The sequence below is a fragment of the Pseudochaenichthys georgianus genome, chromosome 6, assembly GCF_902827115.2.
Source record: "Pseudochaenichthys georgianus chromosome 6, fPseGeo1.2, whole genome shotgun sequence".
Classification (NCBI taxonomy): Eukaryota; Metazoa; Chordata; class Actinopteri; order Perciformes; family Channichthyidae; genus Pseudochaenichthys; species Pseudochaenichthys georgianus.
In genome coordinates, this window is record NC_047508.1 from 3,067,969 (window position 1) to 3,085,807 (window position 17,839).

The 17,839-nt window shown below is 43.4% G+C and overlaps 1 protein-coding gene across 4 annotated transcripts in view; it reads right to left on the minus strand.

Annotated features, from left to right (window-relative positions):
• exoc3l1 (exocyst complex component 3-like 1) overlaps positions 1-17,839 on the minus strand; it is a 65,602-nt gene that overhangs the window by 11,758 nt on the left and 36,005 nt on the right. For 3 of the 4 annotated variants that reach the window (XM_034085505.2, XM_071203425.1, XM_034085504.2), the window contains 3 exons: positions 13,407-13,626; positions 8,192-8,404; positions 67-266 (listed from right to left, as the gene is read on the minus strand). In XM_034085505.2, the coding sequence (XP_033941396.1) occupies positions 67-266; positions 8,192-8,404; positions 13,407-13,626 (633 nt within the window). The remainder of the gene's footprint in view (positions 1-66; positions 267-8,191; positions 8,405-13,406; positions 13,627-17,839) is intronic. The other variant, XM_034085506.2, reaches the window with a different exon arrangement.

Consider the following 17,839-nt stretch of genomic DNA (forward strand, 5'->3'; position numbering starts at 1 on the left):
GACACAGCAGAAATGTGAAAGAGGTAATGATTAAAGGTGAGGTGTTGTGTTGTGCTGGATTCTGACCTGGAAGAAGCTGGCTCTCCAACAGCGGGGTCGTCCGGAGGGCAGGGGCCTGGAGTGGCCTTTGGCCCCCCCTCTCTCCTCCGGTAGAGCTCGGTCCAGGGCCTCCTCCCGCTCCACAATCCTCACCGCTGATACGAATGGTGTTGGGTTCTGTCGGGCCAGAGCCAGAGCGCTGCTCACCACCGCCCACAGCTCCTTACCTGCACACAGGGGGGACATGTTGGATTTTTGTAATACCTTTTCATTAATGATGCAAATATCCAATATCTAAGCTAAACACATCAACTTTTTAAGTGTATCATTGTCAGTTAGATTATTAATTTAATCTACTTTAAATTTTCATTTGACTTATGCAAACAGAACATCACATGACATTTCAGGACAAATACTGTCCTCCCTGAGACGTTTTAATGCTGCACGATATATGTATGATTTACATGAACCATGTGTATTGTGATAGATGGGGTTTCATTTGTAGTTACAAACCCACAGATTAACGGAACCAAAATGTGCAGTCCATCTCAGCTGTGAATAGATTTTTAGCCTCTTTGAACTCTTTGTTTTGGTGTTTCTGCCCCCAAACGGCTGCAAATGAGGATGGCTTTTAGCAACAAAAAAACTATAGGCAAGTACTGTAGCTGGAGTTTGTGAGGGGCAAAATCATGACCAGTGATTCCCACAGCATGTTAATACTTTGGGGGGCCCCCAAAGTATAATGGCTCCCCCCAAAGTATAATTTGTGTGTTTTTTGTTTTTTTCTACTCAGTGAGTACTCATTTGCATTTGCGTTGGTGGCAATGAGTGCTCAGTGAGTAAAAAAAACTTAAAAAACCATAAATTATACTTTGGGGGGAGCCGTTATACTGGTAAACAGCCTCTATGGGCGCGAGTCCAGACCAAGCGGCAAACTCTGGGGAACAGCCGGGAAGCCAATACGGAAGTGCCACACACTGCAGTTTATATATTGGCCGATAGGCGATGGCTGCAGAAAGGAGCAATTTCCATAGACCCCCATGTTAAAATGCCCAACTTTACAGCAGAAAAAAACATGTTTCTGTCCCTGGCTCCATACATTTTTATTATCGATATAGTTAGATTCCACCTTCATGATTATGGATCTGTGAGTGAATTGTTTTCTAACACGACCCTTTTATTTATATTAGGTCTTAAAGTTTGGGCATAAATTAGGGCGTGGTCACATTGAGTGACGGCTCTGTCAAGTGCCTGCCGCTGTTAGCTTCTTGTCTCTCTGCTAGCTGCTCCGTGAAGCTAGCTACAGGGACTCTGCCTACTCAGCTCATCCAGGAAACACAACTTGGAGCCGGCCGTGGTTGTTTGTTCTTCATGCTTATATATCGGACTATTGTGACTCGCTCTGCGGTTAAAACAGACGGTGCATGAATGCGGTAAGTACAATTCGAGTGCTTTATTTATGTGTTAATGATTTTAATCAGCTACGTAATGAATGGTAAGGCTTGAGTTAGCATGTAAGCTAGTGGTAGCTACATCGGTGCTAACGATGCTAATCGTAGCCTCCAAGTTAAAATCATAGACTGTATATATAAAGGTTAAAACGAAATAGACAAGCGTTAAGTGGGATAATACTGTTGAACAAACGGCTTCTGTTTGAGGTTGATAAAATAAGGTTACATCCTTGTAACTTAGAGATATTTTATTATGTAGGTAGAACTGTATGCATCTAAGGTTAATTTAAATTGGCTATGCTCAAGTATGTAGACAAGCTAATGTCGAAGTAGTGTATGTGAAATCAACCTCACAATAAGATGTGTGTATATTACAATTATTAATGTCATATTTCAAGATGATTACTCAGATATTACAATATGGTTGATTGAGCTGGAGTTCATTATCGAGCTTACACGTTAACGTCACAGTCATCTGAAGAACGAACCCAACCCTTATTGTTTTTATTAATTGCATTACCAAATGGGTATCAAATAAACAGTAAGCATTGGTAACACAACTTCCAAAGTTACAGTAAAATAAAAAGGACCCTGACTCGGACAATACACAATCCAACATGTTCAACAGAAGAGAATCAGTTATATTGTTTGTACACATGGTACTTTACATATATATATGTTTGTTTAAGGTGTCCAGGTGGCAGACAGGCTGGACCAGAGAGTGAGAGACAGAACTAGACTCCTCACAGCAGTGAACTTCAGCTCAGGTACAAAGACTCTTTTGTCATACTGTACAAAGAATCAAGAAAAAATATTGGTTTAAATGAATGAAGTATTGACTTGAATACATTGATATACATTCCAATAAACAATACTAAATGCTAGATCACCTACACATCAGTTACGTTGAGGGTTTATTCCATGCAAAAAGTTACATTTAGATATTTAGCAATATGATTTTGTCAGCTTTCTAATTTAATGTATTGAAGGCAAAGATATTTAACACAGTGAGAACTGCTACTATTTATCTCTCAATATTGTCTGTAAAAACGTGGTAAAAGTTATTCTTTCAGTGAGACAACAGAGCAAGCTTCTACAGTTGCACTACGTTTTGTAACAGTTAAATAATTATTTTGATAATAACATATATTTCAATGTTGATGAACTTCATACTGTTCATTCATAATCTGATTGTCTTTGTAGCTCACTGTTAAAATAAAAAAAAACATTACAATTACAAAATAATTATATCTACAGCCCCTAAACACACAAACACATAAATAACACACTTGTTCTGCAATAATATGTTTTATGTTTCCTGTCATTTTTGTTAGGAAAGGACATGCCTGAAAGACACGACATGTTCTCCTTCTCTGAGGGTCAAGAAGAACATCCAAGAGGAACATCAAAAGCTGATGTCACTAAGAAACTACTTTTATTGTAACAGTCAGCTGATCGAATGCAGCTATTTCCACATCTACACTCCATCTGCTGATTATTTCTATTTGCCTCACTTTATGAGCTTCACAACATGTAGCCTACCTTGTTTTGCAACGTCACAAATAAATGGGGCCAATCTTCAGTCAGATGTGAATGTGTAATCTAAAATGTTCAGTAAGAATAATGGACAAAAGGAATGCAAATACAAATACAATTTATTGAAATGTGAACCAAAAGTTAATCAAATGTTTTAAATAAAAAGCACATATGGACAGAAGGTGTAAACCTATTAAATGTATAAGTAAACACATTTAGTCAAATAACGTGACAGACTAGGCCTGTGCAGTTGGTATCAGCTTTGCCCAGCATGGGCTCCTCCATCAGCCCTGGTCCTTCTCGCAGAGGAAAGACCCTCAGTCCTCTCCAAACCAACAGACAGGACGTCCATTAGGGGTGTTGAAAATAATCGTTTTTACGATGCATTGCGATGCGGACGTGGACGATTCGGTCTCGATGCAGTGACGGAAGATAATCGGTTATAGAGTAGTAACGTTGCTTCCTGATTTTCCGGCCTCGGCTTTACTATAACGTTTTTTCTGTCACTTTAATATCAAATCGGTCGGTGACGCAGAGATCAGGGAACAGACGTGACAGTGGCACAGCAACACCGAACACGGAGCAGTCTGCTTTATCCACCAACACAAGAACACCAGTCCAGAACCAAAAGCAGAAGGACCCGCTCCGAATCACTCCGTGTCGCTGCGGCTCAGAGACACAGACAGGGATTTATGTTTTTCAAAAAGAATCGCGTTACAATCATGTCAGGTTTTTGGTGGATTTAATTAAGTCTTGGATTGCAGAGTATGAATGTCCTCTAGCAATTTTCAGACGATATATACGTGTGTAAAGTTTGTGAAGGCAGGAGGAAAAAAGCTTCCGCGATCACCGTCTCCTCTCCGTTCCTCCAAGCCCCGCCCCCTCCCTGAAAATAATGACTGACAGGCTGACAGTGACCCGAAAGAAACTTTATTATTCACTTAATCACTGAGATATAATGAAGCTAACTTAATCTCATACATGCATGGGATTTATGCAACAGTAAAACAGAGAATGTGAGTGTGCACCCACATGCAGTATTTTAGTTGTTATATGCTGTTGTAAATCCTCCTGTTGTCTGCTGTGTTCAGACTCAGGTCCTGTGTGTGAGGCCACATTCAGGACATTCAGTGTCCTTTCTTAACAGAAGACCGTCGCTAGAAGCTGCAGCTAGACTGCAGAAGCATTAGCTTTTTGTTTTTGGGGATGGAACAACTTCACACACGGAGGCTAGACCTATACAATTCATTTATTATGGTTTATAAATTAATGTCAAGACATTTATGTTATTGATTTCTGAAGCACTTTCTAAATAATAAAAAGAGAGTTCATATGTATTTACTGCATGTATGCGTTGATGAAAAATAAGCCATGTGCAGTAATATAGAAAATTGAGGATGCAACGCATTGGTATGAATCGTGATGCACCGGGATATCGAACCGAATCGAATCGTTGACAGGATAATCGTAATCGAATCGAATCGTGAGACCAGTGAAGATGCACAGCCCTAACGTCCATCACACGGAGGTTTCTCCCTGAAGTCTCTGCAGCCCTCTGGACACCACGCTGTCTCAATCCGTCCACACTGAATATGAGAGGGGAAAAATGAAAATAATAAATGCTTTAGACAATAAGAAACATAAAGTTGACTGTTGAGTTGCTCAGTTTTTTTAGATTGTCAATACTATTACTGTATAACTAATATCTCAGGTTAAGAGGCACATTCAAATAAAGATTGGTCTTTAAATACATTTTGTCTTTTGAATTGTTTGTCTAAAGTCAATGATCTAGAACTGGTACTTAGTTTGAATAATACAGTCTGGTTATTATGCTGTTTGGAGGAGGCCTCACAGGTAAGAGCACTAACTAGCTAACATCACATGTACCTTAGCTTGACTTAAATGTATAGTTAAGTGATATCAAAATATAAATAACTAATGTCATGCAAACATTAATATATGCTTGATTCCAGTGTTGAATTTAGCACAATTGCATACAAACGTTAAGGGGTTTTAAGATTCTGAAGTATTATGCTAAAAACTCAATAACTTAGATTATTATTTATAGTTTTGCTGAATAGTTTCATGGCTGCTTACCTTAGAAACGTAAAATGCGACGGCAGCGTGCAGATGGGGAGCATGTTAGCTTAGCTTGGTAGCTTCAGCTAGCTCTAGAACTTCCAGCTATGTGGCAGCAGGTCCCGCCTCGGCTCCGCCTCTTTGCCCTTATTTGGAGAAGGCGGGAGTTGAACTCTGATGTCACTGTTGAGCCGTTAGTGGCCGACTCCGCCTACTAAGGGCTTCACGGCAACTCTGCAGAATCCTATGGGTGACGTCACGGACCCTACGTCCATTTATATATACAGTCTATGGTCCAGACCCACTTTTGGAATCAAATGATGACGTCAGTGGGATTATCTCCTTTATCAACTCCTAAGCATCCCCGGGACAACATCACTAGCCCCGCCCCTAAAAAGGTGTGAACTTGAGCCAATCAAGAACTACTACTACTAGGTCGTCCTTAGACGAGTTTGCCAACGGGTTCGCCAATCCTCACGGTCCTCCATACACCCGGCCAGCTCTGTGGAGCTTTCCACCCCCACATCCTTCCTCAGCACCTCCACGTATGTTGGCGTGGGGCGCCCTCTTGGTCGGTGCCGTGTGTTGGCTCCCAGAGTACTAACTTGCCCGCTGGAAGTTCCTGGTGTCGATGGCAGTGACCTGCACATTTCAGTTTCCTGGATGCCACCTTGTCACTCAGCCTGGGTAGCCCACCAGGACAAAAAACAGCAGTGACTGCTCTCAGCTGTTTAACACTTAAAGACCTAGACACCATCACCAGTTGTAGGTTGTCTGAAGTGCAGTGTTACTATGAAAATTCACTAGAATGCAGGAATTGAGGGAAACAAATCACAACATTTTCCACCAGTATGTATGTACATCACTATGTATGTAGTAGGGGTGTTGAAAATAATCGTTTCTACGATGCATTGCGATGCGGACGTGGACGATTCGGTCTCGATGCAGTGACGGAAGATAATCGGTTATAGAGTAGTAACGTTGCTTCCTGATTTTCCGGCCACGGCTTTACTATAACGTTTTTTCTGTCACTTTAATATCAAATCGGTCGGTGACGCAGAGATCAGGGAACATACGTGACAGCGGCACAGCAACACCGAACACGGAGCAGTCTGCTTTATCCACCAACACAAGAACACCAGTCCAGAACCCACAGCAGAAGGACCCGCTCTGAATCACTCCGTGTTGCTGCGGCTCAGAGACACAGACAGGGATTTATGTTTTTCAAAAATAATCGCGTTACAATCATGTCAGGTTTTTGGTGGATTTAATTAAGTCTTGGATTGCAGAGTATGAATGTCCTCTAGCAATTTTCAGATGATATATACGTGTGTAAAGTTTGTGAAGGCAGGAGGAAAAAAGCTTCCGCGATCACCGTCTCCTCTCCGTTCCTCCAAGCCCCGCCCCCTCCCTGAAAATAATGAGTGACATGCTTATAGTGACCCGATAGAAACTTTATTATTCACTTAATCACTGAGATATAATGAAGCTAATTGTATCTTTCATTCATTGGATTTATGTAACAGTAAAACAGAGAATGTAAGTGTGCACCCACATGCAGTATTTTAGTTTGTATATGCTGTTGTAAATACTCCTGTTGTCTGCTGTGTTCAGACTCACGTCCTGTGTGTGATGCCTCATTCAGGACATTCAGTGTCCTTTCTTAACAGAAGGCCGTGGCTAGAAGCTGCAGCTAGACTGCAGAAGCATTAGCTTTTTGTTTTTGAGGATGGAACAACTTCACACACGGAGGCTAGACCTATACAATTCATTTATTTTGGTTTATAAATTAATGTCAAGACATTTATGTTATTGATTTCTGAAGCACTTTCTAAATAATAAAAAGAGAGTTCATATGTATTGACTGCATGTATGCATTGATGAAAAATAAGCCATGTGCAGTAATATAGAAAATTGAGGATGCAACGCATTGGTATGAATCGAGATGCACCGGGATGCACCGGGATATCGAACCGAATCGAATCGTTGACAGGATAATCATAATCGAATCGAATCGAATCGTGAGACCAGTGAAGATGCACAGCCCTAGTATGTAGTATGTACTGTATAATGTACACATGTAGAGTTGTAGAAAAGACATGGTGTACAGACAGTACAGTACACTCTGATTGTACAGTCACTACAGTGTAGCCTATACTATATAGTAGGTGTGTAACAGTGTAATGCGTATAGTCTACTCTACACTCTACCTTTCAGCAACGTTTTATGGATTTAGGCTCAGTCAGCTCAGGGACTGTTTGGTTACTTTAGTTTGGTAAATGAAATAAATGTTTGAACTTTGTAGTAGTTCACTGTAGTTGCTGTCATAAGTCATTTGTAGACTAAGTGGCAAAAAGTTTTTTTTTTACATTTGTACTTTGTAGAGAAATGTAGACACGAGTTGGAAGGGAGCACAATAAATCTGACGAGTTTGAATTTGAGTTGATTATGAGTTAATTTTCAATTGATAATTAGCTCACAATAAGTTCACTTTAGTTACTCACACAACTTGACACAAGCCATGGGTTCAGGTCCGGACTTATAAGTCCGGACCTGAACCTGAACCTCTGGACTTGAGTCCGGACCTGAACCTGAATGTGAGTCCAGGTACGCAGCACTATGTGGGACCATAATTCACCTTGCTTATTGTGTTGCCACACGGACCCTTTAGTGGGGAACACCTGTAGCTTTAGCTGCCATTCCTGCTAGCTCATCAGGCAGAGCAGTTCATGTGTTAACCTCTCTGATATTAATGGATAATAAAGATTGGAACTCCATTCTTAATACACCGCCTCCGACTCTCTTTTCACGGCACTACAACATGTAATATAGTCCAAACACAATCAGTCAAATGAAGAAGGAGGTTTTATGTTACGGTATTACATTTCAATACTTCAATACCTAAAATAAATCCTGTTGGAATAAGGAGATTATAGTTATTTATAAATGTTTAATTCAATACAAAAATATGGGGCACTAAACTACAACAAATATAGATGCCATATATGTTTGCTTACGATACATAGAATTAATTAAACTGAAATGACTGCATAAACTTTCTGTATGCTGCTTATATGCTCTCGTACCCAGGGCGTCCACCAGCTGCCCGACTCCAGAGAAGTATCTGCCCACCAGCTCCTGCTCCTCTGGGCTGAGGGCACTTCCTGCCGGCCCAGCAGCCCCATACAGCTGCCACAAGATGTCGTCCTGCCAGCGCTCCAGATCCATCAGCCGGGCGTGGGCCTCCAGGAGCCGCCGGGACTCCACCAGACGCTCCGTCTCCATCACCATGCTGCGCACTGCAGAGGGCAAGGGGGGGGGGGGAGGGAGGACTTTAATTTTGAAAACTGTCAACAGCTGGTGCAATAACCGCTGCTGCTGCTGCTTTCTGCTGTTAAACACAATGCATACTAATGTCTCCAGCTAAAAAAAGTTATACAAACATAATACAATGAATAGCTTTACAAAATGTGTGTTAATTGTACGGTTGGGGCAATGAGCTGTATTATATTTCAGAATCAGAATACTTAGTTTATCCCGGAGGAATATGGTTATATTTCACACAGGCTCCGCCCTCTACTGGACTCTATGGGTACTACGCTTAACCATGCTATGCGAGCATTCACATACTGAGTTGCATAAATGTAGGCGGCCAATCAGGGCGAGCTTACCCGAATGCGCGCGCAGGCACATATAAGGCGGCCACGCCTCCTGATCCTGTTATCCTTTTTCTCTTCAGCGAGTGAGCAACAACGGATGTAGAGAAAGTAAAAACGTTTGAAAGAAGAAAAAATAAGTTCATGGTACTTCTAGAGACCCGGGCTGGTCCTTCGTGCCCTGGCTTAATAGTGGGCGCCGATCCCCACCACCTCTGCTTCAAGTGTTTGGGGGACAAGAATATGGCTCCGTTTGCTGGGGAGGAGGATGACGAGGACTCCTCGTTGTCGGGCACTTCCGGGTCCGGCGTCCATGGAAGTCCACCACCAGGTCTGTCCGCCAGGACTTCCTCCTGGTGATGGCCACGGCGGCGGAGCGTGGCAGCCCATCTGCTCCCAGCAGGCAGCAGGCTGGGCAGAGAACCTCTGCCCCGCTCTTTGTGATGTAATTGATGTTGTGTATGACCACACTCAAATCTGAAGACGCCTATTGATTTAAGTATTGACCAAATTATTATTAGACTAATGTTTTAAGGTTAAATGATAAAAAGAGTGGAACTGTGAGGGAATATTTCTGTCTTTACTCCTAGATATTTAACCTTTTCTGTGTGTTGACGTTTACGACCAACCCTGGCTCTGTTATCTCTCTTAAAGAATGGGAGGCTCCAGCTATCTTGATAAACCAGTTCAACTCTCGGTCACGAAATGGTTTACGGCTGTGGGAACGCTGGCTTCAAGGCCATTAAGGGTCAGACGCAAGTAATTCAGGGTGCCCAGCTGTTTAGTCTATCTCCCAAATTATGTTGTTTACTCTCTCTGAACTAGTTCAAAGGTCTATCGAGAGAGAGGCGCAGCAGAATTTATGTGGCAACCCACCCGGGCAGTCAGAACCTCTGGCTGCTCTGTAACTTGTGATGTGAATTTCTCCGGCCGTATACTTGTAATAAATATCAGTGTTTGACATCAAAGCTCCAACTCTCCTTGTGAGTCCTGACTCTCTATTGCTGCAGAAGTTTCCCTTACACTCCATGTACTTCCTGGTTTCCAAGAAGACAGGAGAGTTCAGACCCATTCTGGATCTTTGCAGCCTGAATCAGCACAATGCCTGCAAAAAGTTCCATATGTAAAACAATTACTGGAACTAGTGCAGCCGGGCAATTGGTTCACAACCATCGACCTGAAGGACGCTTACTTTCATGTCGAAATTGCTCCAAAGCACAGAAAGTATTTGCGTTTTGTCTTCCAGGGGGTAGCCTACGAGTACAACAGACTACCATTAGGCTACTCCCTATCCCCACGCATGTTCAGCAAATGTATGGCCACAGCGCTTCAGCCGCTTCGCGACCATGGCATGAGTGTCTTCTTTTACGACCTCATAGTCATGGCCAGGTCCAGGGAAGGGTCAAACACAGCCCAATTGATCCAAGTGGATTGTGGTCAATTGGAAGAAGAGCAGCCCCATACCTCACCAGCAGGTGCAGTATCTGGGGGTTCTGCTCGATGCAGGCAGATTACGGGCCACCCTATCAGAGAGCAGACAGGCATCCCTGCTTCGGGCAGTTTGCAGACTGCGACAGGGGGCGACAGTGTCAGCTTTGACCATTATGCAGACTCTGGGTCTGATGGCGGCTGCACACTCCGTGGTACCACTGGGATTACTGCATATGTGTCGCCTGCAAAGGTGGTTTCCCGGTCTTTGTTTAGATCCCAAGAGGCACAAACTACGTCTGGTGACCATCCCCCCCTCAGTGGACGGCAACCTCCGATACTGGGGGTCCCAAAAACATCTGCGGAGGGGAACTCCACTGGGGCGAGTGACCTCCTACATCACGGTGTTCACGCCCAGTTCGGGAGAGCGGAGGTGGACCTGTTCTCCAACTGGCGCAACAGCCACTGTGCCCTGTGGTTCTCCATGGCTCGGCGGGACAATCCACCCTTGGGGGAAGACGCGTTTGCACACGAGCCATGGCCAAGAAAGCTGCTCCACGCCTTTCCACCGCTGCGTCTCATTCTCCCCCTCCTGGAGAGGGTGAGACAGGAACATTTATCAGTCATCCTAGTGGCCCCAGGTCGGCGTTCGGCGCCATGGTATGCACTGCCGAGGTGACACAGATGATGGTGGGCCAGCCTTGGGCGGTGCCTCAGGTCTGGGGAGCACTGTCTCGAGAAGCAGGTGCAATGCGGGCGTTACCCACTCTGGGCCAACCACTCCAGGCTCCTGAGAGGGACAGGCTGAGACAGGTGGGGCTGTCTGACGAGGTTATTCAGACTATCCAAGCAGCAAGAGCAGAATCCACCACAGCCTGTTACAGGCCAAAGTAGTTGGGATTCCAGCGATGGTGTGAAGAAAGGAGTCTAGAGCCTCTGTCTTGTACGCTGGGCTATATTCTGTCCTACAGTTACTGGTGGACAGGGGGCTTGCTTATTCCACAATTAAAGTGTATACAGCAGCCATTTCATCCAGCCATGAGGGATTTGGCGGCAGGTCAGCCTTCAGTCAGCTGCTTATGGCGCAGTTTTTACAGGGGGTCAGGAGGCAGCGCCCAGTAGGGCACGCCTCCTCCCCGCAATGGGACCTGCCGTTGGTGCTCGAGGCTCTGGTCACAGAACCATTTGAGCCTCTGGAGCGCTCCTCCCTGAAGGCTCTGTCATTGACAGCAGCTATGCTGCTTGCCTTGACTTCAGCCAAAAGAGTGTCCGAGCTGACCACTCTGTCGGTACACCCGAGTTGCCTTTTGATCCAGGGTGACCGTAGCGGGGCGACACTCAGAGCAAACCCCTCCTTTGTTCCCAAAAACCTAGGGAGTTTGTTTGTTCAAACCACTGTAAAGCGTCTTTGAGCACCTGAAAAAGCGCTTTGAAATTAAATGTATTATTATTATTATACAGTTGAACGGCTTTAGTCTTCCACCCCATATTGGGGCAAGGGAGCCTAAATTACACCTCCTCTGCCCAGTGCGTGCACTGGCATGTTATGTAGAGCGAACGGCTTCCATTAGGCGCACCAAACAGCTGTTTGTGTGCTTTGGGGGGGGGCGGTAAAGCTCTGTCCATGAAGCGCCTGACAGGATGGCTCAGCGGAGGAGGGCCTTCCCCACTGGGGTCTGTGCACACTCTACACGGGGTATGGCCGTGTCATCAGCCTTGTTCAACGGCGTGAGTGTGGAGGACATATGCATGGTGGCGTCTTGGTCTACGCCAGGCCCCTCCATGAGGTCTTATCTCTTGGACATGTCTGACTCCTTCTCATCCTCTGTGCTTGCTGGGGCAACACACGACTGGTGAGAGGGGGGGGGGCTGTGGTTCAGTAGGCACCCCCCCGGGACATAGTGCGCTTATGTTTTCCCATGCGCCTTAGGGACACGGGAAACGTAGTATTCTGTAAACCCCGTACAGGATTGGAGGACGCTCCTCCCCTTCCTCACTATTTTCCATACACACTCCCCTCCCCTCCCTGGAGGTACTGTACAGCTATCGTTGCCTTAAGAAGGCAGTCAAAATCCTCAAGGACCCACACCACCCGGGTAACGAGCACTTCGTACGGCTGCACTCAGGCAGGCGCTTCCGTACCATGTCTTCCCGGACAAACAGACTCAAATTCAGTTTCTTTCCCAGGGCCATATGTGCACTAAACGCTGCTAATATTTAAGTTATATAAGCCTTCCATGCAATACGAGGGGAATTGTGCAATTTAATTAATTTATTATTTATTTATGTACATATTCCCTTTTTTTTAAGTCCCATTTATTGTTTTTATTGTTTTGATAGTGTCTTGTTGTTTTTATATTGTCTTGTTGTTTTTATATTGTCTTGTTGTTGCGTGTTGGCACCTTGAGTCTGTTGTAAATTCGTTGTACTTGTACAATGACAAATAAAGTTCTATCTATCTATCTATCTATCTATCTATCTATCTATCTATCTATCTTAAGCGTGTATGAGTGTGGGGACCAAAAGCCAGTCAGGGGCAGTGTGATGGGTCGATGCTGCTGCGTTTATCCATCAGGGCTCCACCCACTGTACCCATAGAGTCCAGTAGAGGGCAGAGCCTGTGGGAGCCCTCTACCTAGGGGCCCTGTCTTTCCTATGCCGCTCGCTGAAGAGGGTGTAGGATAACAGGATCTGGAGGCGTGGCCGCCTTATATACTGTGCCTGCGTGCACATTCAGGTAGACTCGCCCTAATTGGCCAGTTACGTTTATGCAACTCAGTATGTGAATGCTCGCATAGCATGGTTAAGGGTAGAGTCCAGTAAAGATAAAAGATAAATATACTTTTTATTTTTTAATATGAGAAGTTAAGGTAAAAATGCACATTGTAATAAATATATATGCATACAGTGATGTATTGATATTAATAAGATATAAATGCTAAATTGCACATTTTTGAAGAGGTTGGCTGCTGATGGTGTAGTCCAATGTCTTTTGAGTTAAACAGTCTGATGCTCTGTGGTCAATCTGGTGAATATAGTCTTAACTGAAGCTCCTCCTGTGACTGACCAGCGTTGGAGACCATTATCCAAGAGGACCCATACCTTCTGGTTTTGCCAGTGTACTTGAATTTGATCCATCTAACGCACAGTTTGGTCGCTCTATGATATAATCATGAACAGAAATCATTATGAATGAATGAGTGTTCGGCCCTCTCACCAGAGTATAGTCGTGGCAGGTTGCTGACAGCAGCGAGGAGCTGACGGTGGCTGACAGAAACCTCTCTCATCCTCTCCAGAGACTTTACCCCCACTGTGTTTCCATCAGACTCCAGTCCTGCTCTCTTCAGAGCCTGCGACACCTCCTTCAGCTCCCCCCGGGCACCCCGGAGATGCTCCAGACCCCAGCCCACCCCCTCCAGGTACGACTGCACAATGGACTGGAAGGAAAGCAGCAGCACAGTGGTTACTATTGATCCCCTCTGACTGACTAACAGCTCCCCTCTGACTGACTAAAGGCAACCATTTCTAAGTGCAACCATTTAGAGTACATATTAGGCGCATTCACACTGCGGTACTTTTCAGACAAAGGTTCATGCAAACTTAGTTCATGCGAACTCTTTAGTTCTCATGAACTAAGTACAGATCGCGTTCACACCGGAATAAGTCCCTGAGGGAGGATTAGGCAAATGAAGCCGCTGACGTCACTTCTTCTTCTTCTGCTTTGGGCTTACTGGCAGGCCGCAAACCACTTCACGGCGTATACTGCCGCCCAAAGTCCCCGGCCGGAAGTCCCCGGAGTTGGGGACTCGATTTACTCGCAAGGCTTCAGTAGAAGCTGCTGGGAGTCCCAGCAGCTTCTACTGAAGCCTTGCGAGTAAATCGCCAGAACGCCGACACCTCCTCATCTCCACCGCTCCCATGTTTTACTTTGTGTTGCCATAAGTTAGTCTCTCTGCGTTTCTGCGCTGGGCTAATGCTAATGCTAATGATGCTAATGTGAGGATAATAAAATGGCGGCTTCACAAAAGTTTTTGGGAGTTTTACGGGGCGTGGTTTGCAATCTGCCCAGCCAATCAGAAATATAGCTATTTTCTCACAAAAGAGCCGCTCGAAAGTCCCTGCTCTCTAGCAGGGACTTTTTGGTGTGAACACTTTTTGGTGTGAACGCGATCATGAACTAAGTTCGCATGAACCTTTGTGGGAAAAGTACCGCAGTGTGAATGCACCTATTGTGATCAACAAGTCCTCTAACTCATATGACCAAATGGGCCGATTGTTCAAGCCCTTATTACGACCAAATATATCGTTTGTTCAAGCGCTTAATACGACCTATAATTACGTTTTAAAGTTTTCGGTCTCTAGTGCTCCCGTTGAATGCAAACGTTACAGTTTATTCACAAATAACCCATTGACAAGAAAGCAACTGGACACTTCTAGAATTGTGTGAGTAACATTCTGTTTTTAGACTTCTCTGTTTCAGTGTGTGTACTCTGTATCTTTCGACTCCACTTCGAGCGATAGAACTATTAACAAAGCACTTATATACTAATAAAGGGCTGGCTTATCTAAAGCCAGTTGAGTAGCACTTGAAATGTTTTTGCTCTATGAAGCCTGATGTACTTATATGATTCTGTTTTCTTCAAGTTTGTATTTTGTTGGTCGAACGCACTTATTGTAAGTCGCTTTGGATAAAAGCGTCAGCTAAATGCAACGTAATGTAACCCTCTCTGTACAATCCTAAATTGTAGGATATTTTGGCCATTAAAACGCTTTTTGATTAGATTTCTAGCGAGAAGTGTATATTGTACTTTTAGAATCCATGTTCAGTCGATATGTAGGATCTATAGTTTGATAGATATCACGAAGATGATTTGAGGTATGCGGCAGCCTCCATGTAAATTTACGGGTTGAAAACAGTATTTCCGGTCTCGACGTTTTCATAATAAAACCAATGATCAAATTATTTAACAGTGATATCTGCAGTACTCATCAACTAAAAAACATCAGTTTATCCTTGTTAATTATATGACATTTATTGGTTTAAATTGTGTACAATGCTTTTGTGTTTTTCCCATAGGTTTTTCCTCTTCGATTCTGAGACACATTTCTTTTTTCAGAGGTTTTGATCACGCCACAATGCACGTCGGGATATGGTGTTTATGTGATATGAAATCGGAAAACGTTTAAAAGAAATAAAATAATACTTTTCTCTTTGGAAGTTATCACATAACGGCATTGTAATACACAGTTCGGCTGCATTAAATATTACACATCTGCCGTAGTTCTCTATTTATAGAGCCCTGATGAGAAGACTTCTGGACAAACTTGAAGAAATACAGCCAAAACTGAATACGTGACGTGGATCATAAATATATCAGCAATTTAACAACATCTTACATTTCTTTTCACACAATACGTCTCCTTGCAGTATCAACACTAATTCGGCTGACTTTTATATTTGATCTAATTGGTAGATAGTCTGTATTTACACCATAAGCTGATAGAAAGGGACTTTTTGTAGTTTTTAAAGATATTACTGATTTTCTGAACTACCTTTCCAACTCCTCATGCAGTTGAGTGTTACAGGTATTCAATTCAATTCAAAACCTTTATTTATCCAGGTAAAATCCCATTGAGATCAATGATCTCTTTTTCAAGGGAAACCTGCAGCAGTAGGTTCCACAAGAAGACATAAAAACATAAACAACAGAACAACAAAAGGACATCATACAGCAAAATGTATAGGGATTACAATTTACATATTTAACCAGATGTACAGGTACCAACAGCATCTGATTTTGTAGCATCCAACCAAGCTTTAAAAACATGTAGTGGTACTAGCTTGGTAATTTTCCATTCTTTTTGCAGACTGTTCCATGTTAGTGGAGCTGCACATCTAAAAGCTTTCTTCCCTAAGACAGTCCTAGCACTTGGCACATTTAATAAAACCACAGCATGCGATCTCAGGCAATAAGTACTTTCAATTCGCTGAGAGATCAGGGAGCAGATATAAGATAACATGGCTTTGTAAATGAAAAAGTACCAGTGACTGAGCCTCCGTACAGTAAGTGATGGCAAAACCGCCTTGGTATACAGGGTACAGTGATGCGTAAGTGCTTTATAATTTGTCAAAAATCTCAGCATCTAACTTGCTCAGGTAATTGGCAGGTGCATTCATATATAACAAATCACCATAGTCCAGCACAGGTAAAAAGGTCACAGTGACTAGCCTTTTCCTGGCCTCAAGCGAGAAACAGGACTTATTTCTGTAAAAGAAACCTAGCCTAATCCTCAGCTTTTTAAGCAGGTTATTTACATTGAATTTAAAAGTGAGACAATCATCAAGCCAGATACCCAGGTATTTGTAACAGGTAACCACTTCAAGTTGTATTCCTTGCGTAGTTACAATATCCAAAGCAGTCTCCGGTGTATTTTTAGCTTTAGCTTTAGAAAAGAACATTACCTTGGTTTTATCCACATTTAAAAGAAGCTCAAGCTCAGAGAGCTGAGCCTGAATAATGTTAAAAACAGCCTGTAATTTAACAACAGCCTCGTTAATCGAGGGACCTGCACAGTACATAACGGTATCGTCCGCATCAAAATGTAAGGTTGCTCCTTCGACATTTTCACCTAAACTATTAATATAGATAGAGAATAATAGTGGACCTAAAACTGAACCTTGTGGTACACCATTAGTGATGTTTAACCACTCAGAAGACAGCCCACCAAACTGAACACATTGGGACCTTTCAGAGAGGTAGTTCACAAACCACCCCACTGCATGGCTGGATATGCCAATACTGACCAGCCTCTGCTTCAAAATGCGATGATCGACGGTATCAAAAGCTTTGAATATATCAACAAATAGAGCTGCACAACTCTGCTTATTATCTAAAATACTCGTAATATCATTTACCACTTTCATTGTGGCAGTGATGGTGCTATGTTGCTTTCTGAAGCCTGACTGATGTTTAGACAGGATGTCATTTGTACATAAAAACTCCTTTACCTGTTCACTCACAAGGCGTTCGAGCACCTTAGCCAGAACTGACAATTTAGAGATGGGTCTATAATTGTTTAATAAGGTGGCCTCCCCTCCTTTCAGTAAAGGCAAGACATAAGCAGACTTCCATACTTTTGGAATTGTATTTGTGCTGAGGGAGAGGTTAAAAAGAGAAGTAAGAGGTGGAGCAATAAAATCTGCAGCTATCTTTAAAAAGAAAGGTTCTAAGTTGTCCGGGCCAGCCGGTTTCCTAAGATCTAGCTTAGATAAGGCTTCATGAACAACATTGACAGTAAAAGGAGTACAACTGAAAGGGTTTTCCAGACCACATTGTTCAGAGTCACGGATTGGGGTGTTCACAGAAGCAGAGTTAGTCACAGAATCAAACATAGAACCGCAGGACACAAAATGCTCATTAAAGCAATTTAACATGGTAGCCCTATCCGATATAGTGCCAGATGCTGTGGTAAGGCATGGAGATAGCTCATTACGGATATCACCGGTGGATATCGATTTTATGGCTTTCCAGAATTTTCTAGTGTTGTTCAGGTTCTTTGTGGTAACTGACAGATAATACTTAGATTTAGCACTTTTGACATTTGAAGTGAAGCTATTTCTTAGCTGCCTAAAACACAGCCATTCTACCT